We start from the raw sequence: 17,900 nt of genomic DNA, 5'->3' as shown, positions 1-17,900 counted from the left end.
TTCTTCGGCTGAGTTCGGCCAACGCTCCCCTTCTCAGGTTCGGCTCTCTTCGGCTTTCTGAGAGCGCGCCTGTCTTGGCCTCGGCTCCTCTTCGGCTGCGTTCGGCCCACGATCATCTCAGTCTCGGCTCTCCTCGGCTACGTTCGGCTGGCTGTCGTTCTCTAGGACTCGGCTCTCTTCGGTACAGTTCGGCCTACTCTCATCTCGGAGTCGGCTTCCTTCGGCTGCGTTCGGCCGCGACCCGGAAGAGCTTCCATGGAGCCAGGGCTGCCGGCTCGACGGACTGCCATGGCGCCGCTGCTGGAGTACGAGCGGCAGCTGGTGCTGGAACTGCTCGACACTGACGGGCTAGTAGTGTGCGCCCGCGGGCTCGGCGCGGACCGGCTCCTCTACCACTTTCTCCAGCTGCACTGCCACCCAGCCTGCCTGGTGCTGGTGCTCAACACGCAGCCGGCCGAGGAGGTGCGGCCGCGCTGGCGCGGGAGTGAGGGGACTCCGAGAGTGTTGAGGGCCTCCTGAGCGGATGCGAGGCCTCTGACAGGAATGGAGTGTCTCTGAGGGGGATTCAGGCCCCTGACACTACGCGATGACACAGAGAAGGATGGCAGGGGTCCCTAGGGGGATGCAGGTCCCTCACACTGCGGGAACACAGACGTATGTAAGGGGTCGCGAGGAGGATACCGGTCGCTCACACTGTGCGGGGACACTGAGAAGAATTGGAGGGGCCCCGAGAAGGCTGCAGGTCCCTGGCAGGAGTTGAAGAACACTAAGAGGAATGCCAGTCCCTGACACTGTGCGGGGACTCTGAGAGGGAAGGGAGGGGTCCCAAGAAGGATGCAAGTCTTTGACCAGAGTTCAAGAACACTAAGAGAAATGGGAGGAGTCCCCAGGGGGTTCGGGTCCCTGACACTGTGCAGGCACAGTGAGAATGATGGAAGGGGTCCCAAGAAGGATGCAATTCCCTGGCAACACTAAGAGGGATGGGAGGGGTCCCCAGAAGGGTGCAGGTCCCTGACATGGGTGCAAGGGTACTGAAAGGTGAAGGGGCTCTGAGTGGTAGGAGAGGATCCGAGGTCCCTGCGGGGGAAGGGCAGACGTCGGAAGGAGGATCTGGATAGGAATAACGGGAGGGTCCTGAAGTTGGCCATTAAGGGAGTTTCTAGGGGCAGAAGGAAGGTCCCAGAAAGGGAACAGTGATGAGGATGGAAGGGTCTCTGAGGGTGATGGGTAGACATGAAAGGAGATGCTGAGGCTGGAAAAACCCAATAGGAAAAAGGAGGGACCAGGAAATAGGGCATTCACCAAGGCTGTGTTAAGAGGGCCATAGGGTCAGAGAGGGATTGGAGCTGGACGCTGAGGATGTTGGCAAAGGTTAACTACAGTTAAGGAGAATGGAGAACACTAAGAAAGATGGAATGGGGCTACACCTGGGGCTGGGGGGTGTTGAGAAGGGACACAGCTTGGTCTGACAAGTCTGATGATCCCCTAGATAGATCAGGTGGCCAGGAGAAAAATGTCAGCTGAGAAGAGTGACCACAGTCTCTTTGAGGGCAGGGACCCTGTTTGATTCATCTAGGTATCCCCAGTACTTGGCATAGGGCCTAAGGCAACACACAGGGCCTAGTAAAGATGGTTTTAAACTGGGGATATAAATAAACCAAGCCAAGGGACCCAGTGACATGAAGTCCGTCTAGGATGGATCAGCACAGAACTGATAGTCTAAAACATTGTCTGGGGAAAGGATTCCCTTGTTATCATCTCATAGGATGTGCTTGGCTACAAACCTGGCTTTGGTGGGAAGTATTTTCTAGGTAGCAGAAATCTTTTAATCCAGGCTTTTAAAAGTTTGAAGTTTTTGTGTGTGTGTGCATATGTCATTGTAGTTGAGTGCTGATAATGACTGAAGTGCAATTATTCCTTAGTGTAAACCCCAAAACAAGAAAACATCATTAAATGTAGACTGGTTGGCTGAAGTTACTGTAAAGAAGTAACTTAGTGTGTATATTCATTATTAAGTTCATTATCTCAGAGAAAGACAGCACATTATTTTAAATATCTGACCTATTAAAAACTACCCTGTATTAAATAGCCTACTAATCAAGTTTGATTTGATTTAGGAGTATTTTATCAATCAGCTGAAGATAGAAGGAGTCGAACACCTCCCTCGCCGTGTAACAAATGAAATCACAAGCAACAGTCGCTATGAAGTTTACACACAAGGTGGTGTTATATTTGCAACAAGTAGGATACTTGTGGTTGACTTCTTGACTGATAGAATACCTTCAGATTTAATTACTGGTAAGAATTTGAAATCTTATTATTTGTATGTAAATTTGTACTTTTTTTTTTAAGTACAATTTCCATTTTATTTTTCTCCAGAGAATAGTCTGTCTTCAGTCTTGAAGGACTCAGCTCCCTACATCACCTTTGATAGGGGTCGTGGGGCAGCACCCACAGGTCTAAATCGGGTTGGGGCGTTCGGTCCTTGCAGGCTTCACAAGATCGATTCCTGACTACTTTGTTGTGAATTGCACAACTCACACAGTAATTTAGCTTCACATACATCTTGGGAAGCACATAGGCGTCGAAGACACTCGCTTCAGAAATGTCGCCGACTGCTGTGGCCTCCACTATGTTTTGAATGACGAATTTCCTAATGGCTTTGTCCTTGGGCACATATCAGGCACAGTTCATGCAGCAAATAGGCTGCACGTGGCCGCAGCCCTTTTTGGCACAACCATTGTCCTTTCTTTTCTTTGTCATCTTGGAGGCACGGACCGGAGAGGGTATTTTGTACATTTTTATTTTTGTCTGTCTCCTCTGCTAAACACTCTACTAGAACCTTCTAGTGGGCACTACTGGATCCTTTTGCTCAACATTATGCTTCCAACTTTCATCATGATACTTGACACATTGTAGATGCTCAATAAATATCTATGACCCGAATAAGTGACTAAATGTTAGATTAACTTTTCCTTGTTTTCTAAGCTCTTATTGAGTAAATACTTGCAATTCGTTAGCATTTGCTTTTAGAACTTAATCAGATTTGAAATGTTTATAAATAATCTTTGTATATTTTGTAAAATATTTAGTTTTCCTCTTTAAGATTTTTTTTTGGCATTATTTGAAATTAAATCAAGTAGTTGCTTGCTTATTTTGAGGAAAAATTATTTTAGCTAGAATTAAATAGAAAAGAAATTCATTTTCATTATCCTTTCAAAAACCTTTTCTGATGTCCCCAAAGCTAATGTAGGGGCTGTACCTCTGTGCCCTCATATTACCCTCTATTTCTCCCCAGTCATAGTGCTCACAACACTACATTATATTTATGTGTTTGTTTGTCTCACTCACAAGATGAGCTTAAGCACAAGGAACAAGTTGTTCATCCCAAGCTAAATAACTGGTACATGGTAGGCACTAAAGACATACTTGTGGGTGAATGATGGATGGATATAGTACTGTGATCATTAGTGAACTTCTGGAGGCAGAGAGACTCTGAAATTCATCATCTTACTTCCCACCGTATCTGTCATATTGCCCTGAACCTAGATGACCCTCAAGAAAAATTTGATAAATGTGTGAATGAATGCTTCAATGGTAAACCGATTGAAGAAGTTTGATTACTCTTTTATAACTTTTATAATTGTTATAAACAGTATCATAGGCTCACCTGATTTTGAATGCTAACACCCTGCTTACAAAGCAAACTCCTTAATTTTCATTAACCCCAGTTTTCTCATTAAGAAAACAGTGCCTCCTAAAGTTATTATAAGGATTAAGTTAATAAAATAATTGCTTAGTATAGTGCCTGGTATACAACAAACTCTTAGTAATTCATACCAAATAAAATTGGCCTTTTATAACCAGAAATCTTGATACACCAGTCTTTGACTGTTTGCTGCTTTCTTATAAGCTTGGTTTTACTTTATTTTTTAAATTAATTAAAAAAAATTTTTGTTGTTGTGTTTGAAACTACCACTAGATGTCAGTAATATCCTGTGACTTTCAGTTACAGTGCAACCTAATTAGGCAGAGAGCAATGTGAATCTATGCAACGTTGAAGTCTGGCTTATCTGTAGCTCCTAATGAAAAATGCCAAATTCCCTCCTCCTTTCTGATCAAAGCCCAGCCAATAATGAAGCTGGAGCTGTTACTGATGCTTGGCTGAGTAGAATGTAAATGAATGTCAAAAATGAATTCTTTTGAATTCTTTCATCCCCTGGGATCATCCCCCAGGACTGACCAAAGGGCAGTGCGTGAAGTGCAGGTAACCCTCTGGAAAGGCTGAATCCCCAGCCCCAACTTCTTCACCTGTCACCACCCATTATTACCACCACACCTCACCCTGGGAGTCCCTGCTAACCAGAACTCCTAACACGTGGGAGAACTATATAAATATCTGGTGAGGTTGTACTCTGAAAAGAACAGGACAGGAGGATGCTTTCATTGCCAAAACTGACCCTGACATCTCCAGACAGAACTAAGAACACGCTTTCTGGGAAATATATATATGTATTTTTCATTTACACTTTAGACTTGTGTACCCAGTGCTGTGCCCCCACTTTATAGTCATTCAACAAATCTTTAACTCACTAAGGGTCCCTTGTTTGGCAGGAAGGGTGCTGAAGACAGATGAATGGGACAGTATGGTGAACTCGTGAGTTAGACTGCTTCTGGGTTTGAGTTATCTTCATTTTGCACCAGCTGTGTATTTTTAGGCAAGTTTCTTAATTTCTCTATGCCTCAGCTTACTCACCCGTGCATTGGTGATAAAGATAGTGCCTTCCTCCTGGATTGTCAGGGTGAAATGAAATGCTTACATGTAAAATACTTGGCAGCATGGCACATAGTAAGCGTTCTCTGATCTCTGTGGTCTCTGCCTGTTGGTGTTACGATGTTTCTGTTCTCGGGCAGTTTAGTGGAGGAGACAAGTAAAGAAGTAGTTGTAGTACAGTATGGGTACAAAATGTCATAGGAACAAAAAAACTAAAGTAGGCTTTTGTGGAGCTAAAACTCCTCCCAAAAACCTAACCTGCTTCTATTATTTTTATTTTTATTTTTTGAAAAAGGAGTGTCTTGAGTTGGTGTGACTAAATAGGAATAACATGATTTTACATATGATTTGGAACGGTCGGCCTCCCACTTGCTTGCTGGATGACCTTGGTTAAGTTGCTTCCCTTCCTTGGTCTCATCATGATACCTACCGCGTGGAATTATCATAACAATTAAATGAAATAAAAATCTATAGAAACACCTAACCCAGTTACCAGGGATGTAGTCTTAGTTCTCTTCTTCCTCCTGGGTTGCAACCAAAATAAAGACAACTTTTTGGAGCGCAACATTTTCTTAAATTGAGTTTCTCCTTTTCTTTGGAAGTTCATTTTTATTATTCTTGACTCTACGTAGTATTTCAATCCAGGCTAACAAAATATGGCCTCTTAGAGTCTTTGGGAAAACCCAACAAGTAGGTACAGAATATTTTCTGAGTAGTAAATTAGTTATGTACATGTATTGGGTTATTGAAAATCCTTTGTCTATAAATTCCTAAATAACGTTATTAATTTTTACTATATTTGGAAAATAATTTGCTGAGCTAGAGTAAATTTAGCTCCATCCACCTCTATCCAGAACTTAAACATTAAAATAGTAAAATCTGAGTTTAGTTTATTGAACTATTAGAAGGGTCATAAATCACTGTTAGTATCATTGTCCATACCCTTCCAGATATGAGAACTGGATCAAAAGCATGCAAGTACCATTATGCCAAATATATGTAAGGTAACCAGCTTGATTTAGGTCTAAAAGACAGACTCGTCATGGAGTAATTGAGGTTTTGATCTAGAAAGGATGTCTGTATGCCTTTATGTCATCTCATGTTTCTCCCTAACTTAGCACTAATCACACTGCATCAGATGACACAACATATATGAAAGATCTGGGTCAGTAGTCTCATTTCATAAATAACAAAGCATGTATAATTGTTCTTATTTTTGAGATTCTGAGGTGTTATAATCATGCACACCCCCAAAGACATGTACTAAGTATGTCGATTGAAGGTTTTTGTTTTAAATGGACTAATTTACCTCTGAATTGACTACCTTCTGATTCTGAAAATTGAATTCATCTAATAGGTAATGTAGATGTTGCCCAGACTTCCAAAATGTGGCTATTTTGTGTAGTCCACATCTGATTCATATATTCAAAAAAAAAATTCATGACCTACTTTGCTTTCAGAAATTCTTCCTCTAACATGCCAGAAACACCCCACCCCAGGGCCTGTGCCCTCACTGTCCCCTCAGCCTGGCAGACTGGAACTCTCTTGGCCCAGATGGTCACAAGGCTCCATCCAGCCTTTATTCAGATATCACCTTGGTGAGACCACCCCTCATACATTCTCCCTCTGCTCCTTCTCTGATTCATTTTTTCTTCTCAGCACTTGTAACATCCTAAATATTTTACGTATTTATATTGTTTATAGTCAATTCCTCGAGGACAGGGATTTATGTCTGTTCTGTGCGTGGCTATATGCCCAGTCTAGAATGGTGCTTGTTCATTCTCATGTAGGTACTTAAGAAAAATGTGATGAATTAATGGAAATTACCTACCTGTTCTGTAGTTTAAATTACGTTTCTCCCCCTCAGGCATCTTGGTGTATAGAGCCCACAGAATAATCGAGTCTTGTCAAGAAGCATTCATCTTGCGCCTCTTTCGCCAGAAAAACAAACGTGGTTTTATTAAAGCTTTCACAGACAATGCTGTTGCCTTTGATACTGGTTTTTGTCATGTGGAAAGAGTGATGAGAAATCTTTTTGTGAGGAAACTGTATCTGTGGCCAAGGTAAAGAACATTATGTGACAAATAATGATGACATTATTTGTCATCTTTTTTTGTGAGATCTACCGTAACTTAGTTGCACTTTGATGTAATATAATGTAAAATTCATTGTGATTTTGTTTGATAGAAACTAGTCAGGTTTATAACAAACACATCCAGCTATAAATATGTATTCACCAAGTTTGTGATTTTATTTAAGTTGAGAGCAATTTGATGGTTACTTTTCTGCTGGTCCATCACATCCATCCAAGACAGCCACTTTATTCTTTCTTATACGTTTAGGGAAACTCCCAAGGATCTAGAGACCCACATATACAACAGCTTTAGGTGTACTGCAGATTTATTGGCTAAGATTACCACTTCTGCTTTGAAAATTACTCAACAGGGAAATAAAGCACAAAGGTCGTGAAGAAGTTTTGTTAATTTCTAGGAATAACATTAAGGTTTCAGTTTTCAAACATTTTTGCAACCTATGCTACCGTGTATTTTGGTTATAATATATGTTATTTTAAGAGTAGTTGTACACCGGGTGCAGTGGCTCACGCCTGTAGTCCCAGCACTTTGGGAGGCCAAGGCAGGCGGATCACCTGAGGTCAGGAGTTCGAGACCAGCCTGGTCAACATGGTGAAACCCCGTCTCCACTAAAAATACAAAAATTAGCCGGGCGTGTTGGCACATGCCTGTAGTCCCAGCTACTTGGGAGGCTGAGGCAGGAGAATCACTTGAACCCAGGAGGCAGAGGTTGCACTGAGCCGAGATCACACCATTGCACTCCAGCCTGGGCAATGAACGAAACTCCATCTCAAAAAAAAAAAAAGAGTAGTTATAGTATTTTTAACTTTCTTGATTATACCTTGTTTTAGGAGTCAACAAACTCTTCATGTAAATGGCCAGGTAGTAAATATTCTGGGCTTTGCAGGCCATATAGACTGTCACAATTACCCAACTCTATTATTGCCCAAAAGCAAGTATAGACTGCTTACATAAGTAATGGGTGTGACTGCATTCCAGTGAGACTATAGAAACAGGTACAGGATTTGGCCCAGACCGTAGTTTGCTGACCCTTACCTTATCTGAATAATACAGTGCTTCTATTCATTGAGGTTCAAAGTGTTTTTGAAAACGTTGTTGTTTTGCTTTTCATTTGTTTGTTGTTCTGCTTTTCATGTTGTTTGTAGCATTTATAAAAATGGGGTGTTAAACCAAGACCAGAAATATATAGCTGCTGAAACTCTAGAAAATTGTTGAAAAATATTTGTCTCTTTAGGTTCCATGTAGCAGTAAACTCATTTTTAGAACAGCACAAACCTGAAGTTGTAGAAATCCATGTTTCTATGACACCTACCATGCTTGCTATACAGACTGCTATACTGGACATTTTAAATGCATGTCTAAAGGAACTAAAATGCCATAACCCATCGCTTGAAGTGGAAGATTTATCTTTAGAAAATGCTATTGGAAAACCTTTTGACAAGGTACTCTTTTTCCTTTTAAGCACAGTTTATTATGTTGTAATTTTAAAGAATGCAAGTTATTTTAATATTTGCAATGTTGTTGATAGGAATTTGCTGTTATTTAAGAATGAAATTGGAGGTCATTTAAAAACATAGGAAAGTAATAATTTGTAGTAAAGTATGTGGATTGGCATATAAGCATCACTCTGACTTTTGTAGTTATATAGTAAGTGATTATCTCTTATTTTAACTATAATCAAGAAGAAAATAAATAACTTTTTTTACTTTGAAATGACAACATTTGGATGTCTACAGGTAGAAGAGTTTTACATAAGAATGCTCCATAATTGTACATGAATTTATGATCTCTTTTATGGAATAAAAAATAATTTGGATGAGTTTTCATTACTGAGGAGTGTGAAACTTGCTCTGTCTTAAAATTACATTCTGAATTGAGGAAATGGTAAGACATCAGTTCCAGGAATTTTTATTCTAACTAATTGTTTTATTATAGATTAATATTGCAGATATATAAATGTCTACTTTTTCATTATAGATTAATATTATTACAGATACATAAATGTCTAGTATTGAATTGGAGATCCAGAAAATGCTGACCTTTTAGAAATTCTTGGCAGCCTTTTTGTCATATTCTGGTAGAAAAGGTTTCTGTCTTTTAAACTCTGAGTCAATCTCTATGTCACTGGCAATAATGCATGGTGATTATAAAAAAGGAAAAAATTAACTTCTTATTTCTCTGATTCTTCAAAAAAGTCAGTTGACTATGAATATTGATACATAAAACTAATTTTGTATATTCTGTTCCTCTATGCTTAAAGTTTTTTATGATTTAGTCCATGGTGATTTTTTTAAAATCCCACACAATCTTTTAATAGAATGTATATATCCCTAGAAAAATAAAATTGTAGCCTAACATATTTCACACTAAATTTCTGTTGATTATCCCCCTGGTTAGTAACAGTCACTTCATTGTTTTAGATACTCTTTTAGTAACCATATTTAAATATAGATATCCCATGTGTCTTGTTAAAATGTTTAATATTTTGTAGATGATTTTACAAAAAAGGCATGTAGTTATATATCCCAGTTTGTTCAGCATAGTCCCAGTATCTACCTGTTGTCGTGCAGTGATTGTAAATAGTGTATCATTTCTTTTTCCACAAGTGTTGTGATTTAGACAATAAACTATACAGTCATCCAGATACTTCTCCTGCTCATTATTAAATTTGTTAGATAAGACTCCATGCAACGGTACTGCTTTTATATCAGGCTACAAATTTCTGATAAAAAATCAGATAATTCTGTACCTAAAAAGTTACAGAATCAGTCTGTGAAGGAAACATACATATACATAGCTGTGGATATGTAGGTACCTACATAGTGTATACATAAAGCTGTTCTTTGTTTTAGACAACATTTTGGAATCTTAAAAAATAATCGGCCAGGTGCGGTGGCTCACGCCTGTAATCCCGGCACTTTGGGAGGCTGAGGCGGGCAGATCATGAGGTCGGGAGATCGAGACCATCCTGGCTAACACGGTGAAACCTCATCTCTACTAAAAATACAAAAAATGAGCTGGGCATGGTGGCAACGCCTGTAGTTCCAGCTACTTGGGAGGCTGAGGCAGGAGAATGGCATGAACCTGGGAGGTGGAGGTTGCAGTGAGCCAAGATTGTGCCACTGCACTCGAGCCTGGCAACAGAGCGAGACTCCATCTCAAAATAATAATAATAATAATCAAAGTTAGTCCATTGTTAATTTAACAAATATTTTCCTATCATGAATCCACTTTAGAAAAAACACTAAAGAAATTTTTACACCAACAAATTAAGGTACGTTATTTAATTTGGTAATTCTTACTTAATTTGTACATGGGCATCAAACTAAATTTTTCATTTCTTGGTTATACCTTATTTTAAAGGTCAAAAAACGAGATACTCATGTACAAATTAAATAACAATGTACCTTAATTTGTTAGTAAGCCATCTGCTTGGTTTATGCCCTCTGCTTGGTCCATTTAGATCCCATGTCTTTATCCATCCAGGATAGTCAGAGTCAAACCTGGCAGGAATTGAACATATCTGAGCTACATGCTTAGATTCTGTTCATAAAAACAAATAATTGATTATCATGTTTATCAGGTCTTTTCTCTCCTGACAGTAATATATATTTGGATGATAGATTGACTCTATCTGATCATAAAGATTCTAGCAGTAAGACATTCTTCTATATTTGAAAATTTAAACATTATTATTAGAATTTTATTAACTGAAATGTTCTAGCCACTTCCCTGAATAACGTTTGCAGTTTTTTATTGTAGTAAAATATATATGACATAAAATTTACCATTTTAACCATTTTTAGATATACAGGAAATAATCCTTTTGAAAGTATGATTTGTATAAAGAATAACTATACTTAACGTATTTTAGCAATACCAAATTTTATTCTTGTTTTAGACAATCCGCCATTATCTGGATCCTTTGTGGCACCAGCTTGGAGCCAAGACTAAATCCTTAGTTCAGGATTTGAAGATATTACGAACTTTGCTGCAGTATCTCTCTCAGTATGATTGTGTCACATTTCTTAATCTTCTGGAATCTCTGAGAGCAACAGAAAAAGCTTTTGGTCAGAATTCAGGTGGGAGATTAAAATACTAATAGTATTCTAAGCTGATTTGAATAAAGTGTTAGGTTTTAGGGGGAATCAGCTGTGAAAAGTGCTATATTCAACTATATGTTATACTGAGATTTCAAATTATGTTTTATGTTCATAGCACAAAGATGTAGGTTTTATTGATAGCTAATGTTTCCGCCTACTTAACGTCTGTTCTGTATAATAATAAATATTCATATCCGTTCCGGGCAATTTTATTTCTAGAAAAGACTGTGTGTAGTACAGGCAGTCCTCAACTTAGAAATAGGTTGTGTTCTGGAAGTTTAGTTGTTAAGAACTTAAAATTCATTTTCCTCAAAGCAAAAGCAAGGGAGTATGGGGTTTCCATCAGCTAGAGTGCCAAAGACTGAAGAGCAGAAGAGATTTGTAGGGAAATATACATATACAGCTGGCCACCATCTTGTTTGGCTACCACTGTTTTGGCCTCTGTCACTGTTTGACCAGACCAGCGGTTTTCAAAGTGTGGCCCGTGAACCCCTGGGGTCAAGATTTAATACAGTTAATAATTCTGATGCTCTTTAGGGACATTCTTAAGTGATGAACTGCAGAAGCATGACAGTAAAGAATGCATTGAATGCCAGTACACTTTCATGGCACTGCCTTGGTTCGTGCTACGGCACCAGCATGTACAATTATGGAGCATTCTTATGTAAAACTCTCCTACCTGTAGATATCCAAATGTTGTCATTTCAAAGTAAAAAATGTTATTTATTTTCTTCTTGATTATAGTTAAAATAAGAGATAATCACTTACTGTATAACTGCAAAAGTCTGAGTGATGCTTATATGCCAATCCACATATTTTACTATAAATTATTACTTTCCAGTAAACCAAAGAAGCTGTTTTAAATGACCTCCAATTTTATTCTTAAATAACAGCAAATTCCTATTAACAACATTGCAAATATTAAAATAACTTGCTTTTACACCATCACTGGAAGTGTCAACACAGTGAAAAAAGTCAAATAATGTCATAGTATCGTTATGAGAAAAGTTCTGACATCACATAGCCCTGAAAACATCTTGGGGACCCCTGGGAGTTCATGGACCACACCCAGAAAAGCACTGGTCTAGCTGAACAGTGACAGATCACAGTAGTGGGAGGAGGTGTGATTGGCAGGAAGACAGGATGACAGCCAGTTACATAGGTAGGTCATGTGACCATCAGAGACTGTTTTAAATTAACCATAAATTGATGGCACTTTTTCTTTTAACTTTTCATATTAGGTTGGCTGTTTCTTGACTCCAGCACCTCGATGTTTATAAATGCTCGAGCCAGGGTTTATCATCTTCCAGATGCCAAAATGAGTAAAAAAGAAAAAATATCTGAAAAAATGGAAATTAAAGAAGGGCAAGGTATCTTGTAGGGTTAAGTCTTTAAATGTGTTTTTTATTTCAGTATTTGGTATGGAAATTTAAAGTGCAATTTAAAGTCGTCTTTGGCCATGTGAAAAGTGTGTTCCTTGAAGATAAATGTATGTATGTTTGTTATATGTAACGTGTAATGTATGTCGAAAGTATATATGTAAAGTATATGTGTAATGTATGTCGAAGTATACAGCAAGGCAAGTCTTGCAATCTATTGCCCAGGGGTTCCAAATAACAGATGCCAAATATCGATCAAAAGTATGCTACATAAGGAGCTATATATTGATTTTTTTAAAACTTGAAAGTAATTATTATTTTTGAGTCAGAGTGAAGTTGGGGCATGGTGGCACACACCTATAATCCCAGCCCTTTGGGAGGCCGAGGCAGGAGGATTGCTTGAGCCCAGGAGTTCAAGACCATCCTGGGCAACAAAGCAAGACTCCATCTCTACAGAAAAAATTTTAAGGCCGGGCTCAGTGCCTCACATCTGTAATTCCAGCACTTTGGGAGGCTGAGGCAGGCCGATCACCTGAGGTCAGGAGTTTGAGACCAGCCTGGCCAACATGGTGAAACCCCGTCTCTATTAAAAATACCAAAAATTAGCCAGGCGTGGTGGCGGGCACCTGTAATCCCAGCTACTCAGGAGGCTGAGGGAGGAGAATCACTTGAACCCAGGAGGCAGAGGTTGCAGTGAGCTGAGATCACACTACTGCACTCCAGCCTGGGCAACAGAGTGAGACTCCATCTCAAAAAAAAAAAAAAGCTTTTAAAGTAGCCTGGTGAGGTGATGTGCACTTATCATCTCAGCTACTTGAGAGGCTGAGGGGAGCCCAGGAGTTCAAGGTTACACCAAGATATGATCACACCACTGTACTCCAGCCTGGGTGACAGAGTACGACTGTGTCTCAAAACTAATAAATAAAGTCAGGATGGAATATTTGAATATCCTTTTTAATTTTTAAGCAACATAAATATACTAGAAAGAGGCAAATATGGGTTTTATTCCAGCATCTATCTAGTGATACCGTAAATATCACTAGTTTTTTAAGGCATGGGATAGGGTTAATGCCTGCTTTCTGCCTAGTTTAAAGGTCTGTTTCAAAACTTAATTGAGGCCGGGCACGGTGGCTCATGCCTGTAATCCCAGTACTTTGGGAAGCCAAGGCAGGCGGATCACCTGAGGTCAGGAGTTCGAGACTAGCCTGACCAACATGGTGAAATCCTGTCCCTACTAAAAATACAAAATTAGCCGGGAGTGGTGGCACATGCCTGTAATCCCAGCTACTTGGGAGGCTGAGGCAGGAGACTTGCTTGAACCCAGGAGGCAGAGGTTGCAATGAGCCAAGATCATGCCATTGCCTCTAGCCTGGGCAGTAAGAGTGAAACTTCGTCTTAAAAAAAAATCTTTTTAAATAAAACTTAATTGAATATATTATTGTTGTGTTTGTGTTTGAATGCTTATAGAAACAAAAAATTTAATTGTTGTCTACTTTTATCCATGTTCAGGATTATGAAAGTCATGGGGATTTTAGAAATAATAAATACTGTCATTCTGTACCGATGCCTTTGTTTTGTATAGCTGCTTACATATAATGTCACAGAAACAACTAACATGGAATGGTTTCTCATTAGTGACCATGCGTATAACTTTCTACCAAGGCATTTTGAAAGCCATATTAGTGGTTTGAAGTATCTTTCATTTACACCTTAAGTAGATCTTTTTCAGGAAAGCAGATTCCATCTAACATTATAAAGAAAGCTTAAATAAATGGGCATATGTACTGATGCTCATGTTATCTGTTGTTTTAAAAGCCTTTGGAAGACTTTTATGGGTAAATATTATCACATAGAATGAGATATTTTTATTTCTCTACAGAAACAAAAAAGGAACTGGTCCTAGAAAGCAACCCAAAGTGGGAGGCACTGACTGAAGTATTAAAAGAAATTGAGGCAGAAAATAAGGAGAGTGAAGCTCTTGGTGGTCCAGGTAGGAAAAAAGGAGATGAAAACATTTGCTTCCAAAATCTATCAAATGAGTCCTAATTTAATTAGCTCTTTAAAAGTAGTTCAAGACTAGCCTGACCAACATGGTGAAACCCTGTCTCTGTTTTAAAACCCTGCTATTTTATCTATAAAATGTAGACAAATAGATGGCAAATGAACACTGAGATCCTAGTGGCAACCTCATTTCTGTTCGTTTGATGTAATTTTCTCCAGGTTGAATCATTGTATATTCATGAAAGCAGGTTTTTTCACTAGTTGGGTTCTTAGGACTTCTATTTAAAGATTGAGCTAATCTCTACATATATTCACCAAGCTTTAAATCTGGAATCCCCAAGGAATAAACTAATGGGTCTCCTGTTTTATATCCTCAGCCAAGTATCTTTCCAAAGAAGCCTCAACTCTTCTATTACTTTAATATGTAATGAGCTGGTACAAACTGAAGACATTGTCTAAATTGGCAGAGGAGACTAAGACAATTCACAAAAGAGGAAAAATCCATTTGGAATTAATTTAGGCGTATATAAGATCCTCTGGAAAAAAATATTAATTAAAAAGAACTTCTTTAAAGCCCCATTACACCACAGTTGTACTTTCATAAGATTAAATAGTCTGGCTTCAACTTTACTGAAAAGATTTAAGTAATCTTGCCAGAGAGGAGAAAGCATTTGATCAATACCTAAGACCCTTTTTAAATAGTTTGTAAATTGTGGATCTTTAATACCAAAGGGTAAGACGTCTTCCCTTCGGGTGAAGGAATAAGGGGGCACAGGGAAACTAGGAGGACAAGTGAGGTAATAGTAACATAATGTTGCTTTCTATTTTCAGGTCAAGTACTGATTTGTGCAAGTGATGACCGAACATGTTCCCAGCTGAGAGACTATATCACTCTTGGAGCTGAGGCCTTCTTATTGAGGCTCTACAGGAAAACCTATGAGAAGGATAGCAAAGCTGAAGAAGTCTGGATGAAATTTAGGAAGGAAGACAGTTCAAAGAGCATTAGGAAATCTCACAAAAGACCTAAAGACCCCCAAAACAAAGAACGAGCTTCTACCAAAGAAAGGACCCTCAAAAAGAAAAAACGGAAGTTGACCTTAACTCAAATGGTAGGAAAACCTGAAGAACTGGAAGAGGAAGGAGATGTCGAGGAAGGATATCGTCGAGAAATAAGCAGTAGCCCAGAAAGCTGCCTGAAAGAAATTAAGCATGAAGAATTTGATGTAAATTTGTCATCGGATGCTGCTTATGGAATCCTGAAAGAACCTCTCACTATCATCCATCCGCTTCTGGGTTGTAGCGACCCCTATGCTCTGACAAGGGTACTACATGAAGTGGAGCCAAGATATGTGGTTCTTTATGACACAGAGCTAACCTTTGTTCGGCAGCTTGAAATTTACAGGGCGAGTAGGCCTGGGAAACCTCTGAGGCAAGTTATAAAGAATCACAGCTTTCAGTTACACAGTTCTTTAGGATGTAACCCAGAAAGTATACCAGTTGCATGTTAGTTTTCTTTAATATCCGTTACGATACTGCTTATGTTTATGAAACCTTATTTTGCTTCCTGATGAATCTGGGAAGTTGGATAGGAAGGATGTCAAGTGTCACAGCAGAACAACAAACCAAGGGGACTGCTCATGTTCTCGTTACATGCTGCTGTGCATTCTGGCCTTTATTCTTTGGGTATTGGTTTGCAGTGTATGGGGTACTGTATCTGAAAAAGTCTGGGAAATGCATAATATTCTAATTTCTAACAAAAGTTAATGTAACTGTGACTCGGCTAAGTAATTTTAATCTTCTAAAATGTCTTTCCTATAAATTTTAAGAAATAACTCTAAATTACATCCACATAAAACTAAAGTGTTGGGGGAATTACTGTACTAGGTTTTCTTGAGTTTCAAGAAATATCAGATGAAACATCTACAGAAATATCAGATGAGAAAATGATGCCTCCCAAAGAAGATAGTGTTCTGGCTTTCCAATTATCTGAGGGGAAATAAACAGCAAAATTAATATCCTGAACTCAGTCTGAACCAAAAACGGAGCCAAAAGAAACCTTCCCCTAGCATTTTAACTAACACAGCTTTTCAGAGTAGAGATGAATGGAGGAGCTGGATCAGAAATAATGCAGGATGAAGAGATTAGGTGAGGCTGGTAAAATAATTATAGGCTGGTAAATTTTTTGTACTGTGCTGTTGATCAACTTTGTAGAAAGCTTATGTACACCAAACTTCTTTCTTGCCTGAGAACAGAATAGTGTGATATTTGGGAGCAAAATGTTAGAAGGGACCTGGGAGTTCAACCACTTACTCTATCAACGGGAAACTGAGGCCCAGAAATGGTGACTGACTTGGCCTTGGCCACATGACACATCCGTGGAAGAGCTCAGTCTCTTGACTCATTACCCAATGATCTTTTCTCTGTTTACACTTCAAAGAATTATCATCTAGGAAGATAACAGCTAAAAGAAAAACCAAGGCTCAAAAAGGAAAATAGCTTTGACTGAAGGTGAAGCAAAGGGACAGAGGAGGTGCTTAATTCAGCTCTCTTAGCAACAAACAAGATGGAAAAGCGGGCCTTTTTTTATTTTTCCTTTTTTTTTTTTTTTTTTTTTGAGACAGAGTCTTGCCCAGATGCCCAGACTGGAGTGCAGTGTTGCAATCACGGCTCACTGCAGCCTCAACACCTCTTTCCCTGACTCACGTGATCCTCCCACATCAGCCCCAAGTGGCTGGGACTACAGGCATGTGCCAGCATGCTCAACTAATTTTTTTTTTTTTTGGTAGAGATGGAGTCTCACTATATTACCCAGGCTGATCTTCTGAGCTCAAGTGATCCTCCCACCTCAGCCTCCCAAAGTGCTGGGATTACAGGTGTGAGCCACCATGCCCAGCCTAAAAAGCAGGCCTTTTCTAAGAGAAAGTAGATCAAATTATTCTTTGAGATGCCTGATGTAATCCATATGTCTTCTGTGCCTGTGTATTTATATAAAATGTGTGACCGCTGTATTCTGTTAAGACATGAATAAAAAAAAATGTTCATAGGCTGGTTTTCATAACTACTATCCAACTTTTTAAATGATTGGCAGAGGTGCAAAGAAAGAATTGGAGAAGCCTCTAAAATTTGTGTTTTTTCTGTTTGTTTATAGTTATGAGCAAAGAATTATTCTATCCCTCTAGTTATATTTCAGTGTTTACCTAAACTCTTTTCTTCCTTTTGGCAAAAGAAAATAAAAAATGCCCTGTGTGGTAACGAGACCTTTAACAGGTGGGGTTTAGGTAGCTTAATTTGGGCTAGTATGTGATAAATGAAACCTTTGATTCTTAGTCAAATATTTATTATTTGAGCACTCTAGGTTGCTGATTTCACATGTTCTGTTGTTCCTTTCAGGGATTAAAAATGCTGTTTTTCCAACCTAAAAGTTCTGTCTTAACATGCAGGGTTTACTTTCTTATATACGGAGGTTCAACTGAGGAACAACGCTATCTCACTGCTTTGCGGAAAGAAAAGGAAGCTTTTGAAAAACTCATAAGGTAATACACAGAAAATC

General features: G+C 39.0%; 1 protein-coding gene across 2 annotated transcripts in view; it reads left to right on the top strand.

Annotated features, from left to right (window-relative positions):
• Nucleotides 1-228: 228 nt before the first annotated feature.
• ERCC4 (ERCC excision repair 4, endonuclease catalytic subunit) overlaps nt 229-17,900 on the top strand; it is a 32,190-nt gene continuing 14,518 nt past the window's right edge. Inside the window, exons 1-9 of one of the 2 annotated variants that reach the window (XM_054453782.2) lie at nt 229-462; nt 2,118-2,298; nt 6,642-6,837; nt 8,102-8,309; nt 10,769-10,949; nt 12,212-12,340; nt 14,229-14,339; nt 15,182-15,779; nt 17,791-17,883. In XM_054453782.2, the coding sequence (XP_054309757.2) occupies nt 256-462; nt 2,118-2,298; nt 6,642-6,837; nt 8,102-8,309; nt 10,769-10,949; nt 12,212-12,340; nt 14,229-14,339; nt 15,182-15,779; nt 17,791-17,883 (1,904 nt within the window). In that variant the 5' untranslated portion in view covers nt 229-255. Of the gene's footprint in view, nt 655-2,117; nt 2,299-6,641; nt 6,838-8,101; nt 8,310-10,768; nt 10,950-12,211; nt 12,341-14,228; nt 14,340-15,181; nt 15,780-17,790; nt 17,884-17,900 lie in introns of both variants that reach the window. The other variant, XM_063654283.1, reaches the window with a different exon arrangement.

Source organism: Pongo pygmaeus, chromosome 18 (genome assembly GCF_028885625.2).
Source record: "Pongo pygmaeus isolate AG05252 chromosome 18, NHGRI_mPonPyg2-v2.0_pri, whole genome shotgun sequence".
NCBI lineage: Eukaryota > Metazoa > Chordata > Mammalia > Primates > Hominidae > Pongo > Pongo pygmaeus.
The sequence above is the reverse complement of the archived record's forward strand: the minus strand, read 5'-3'. Positions and strand labels throughout refer to the sequence as shown.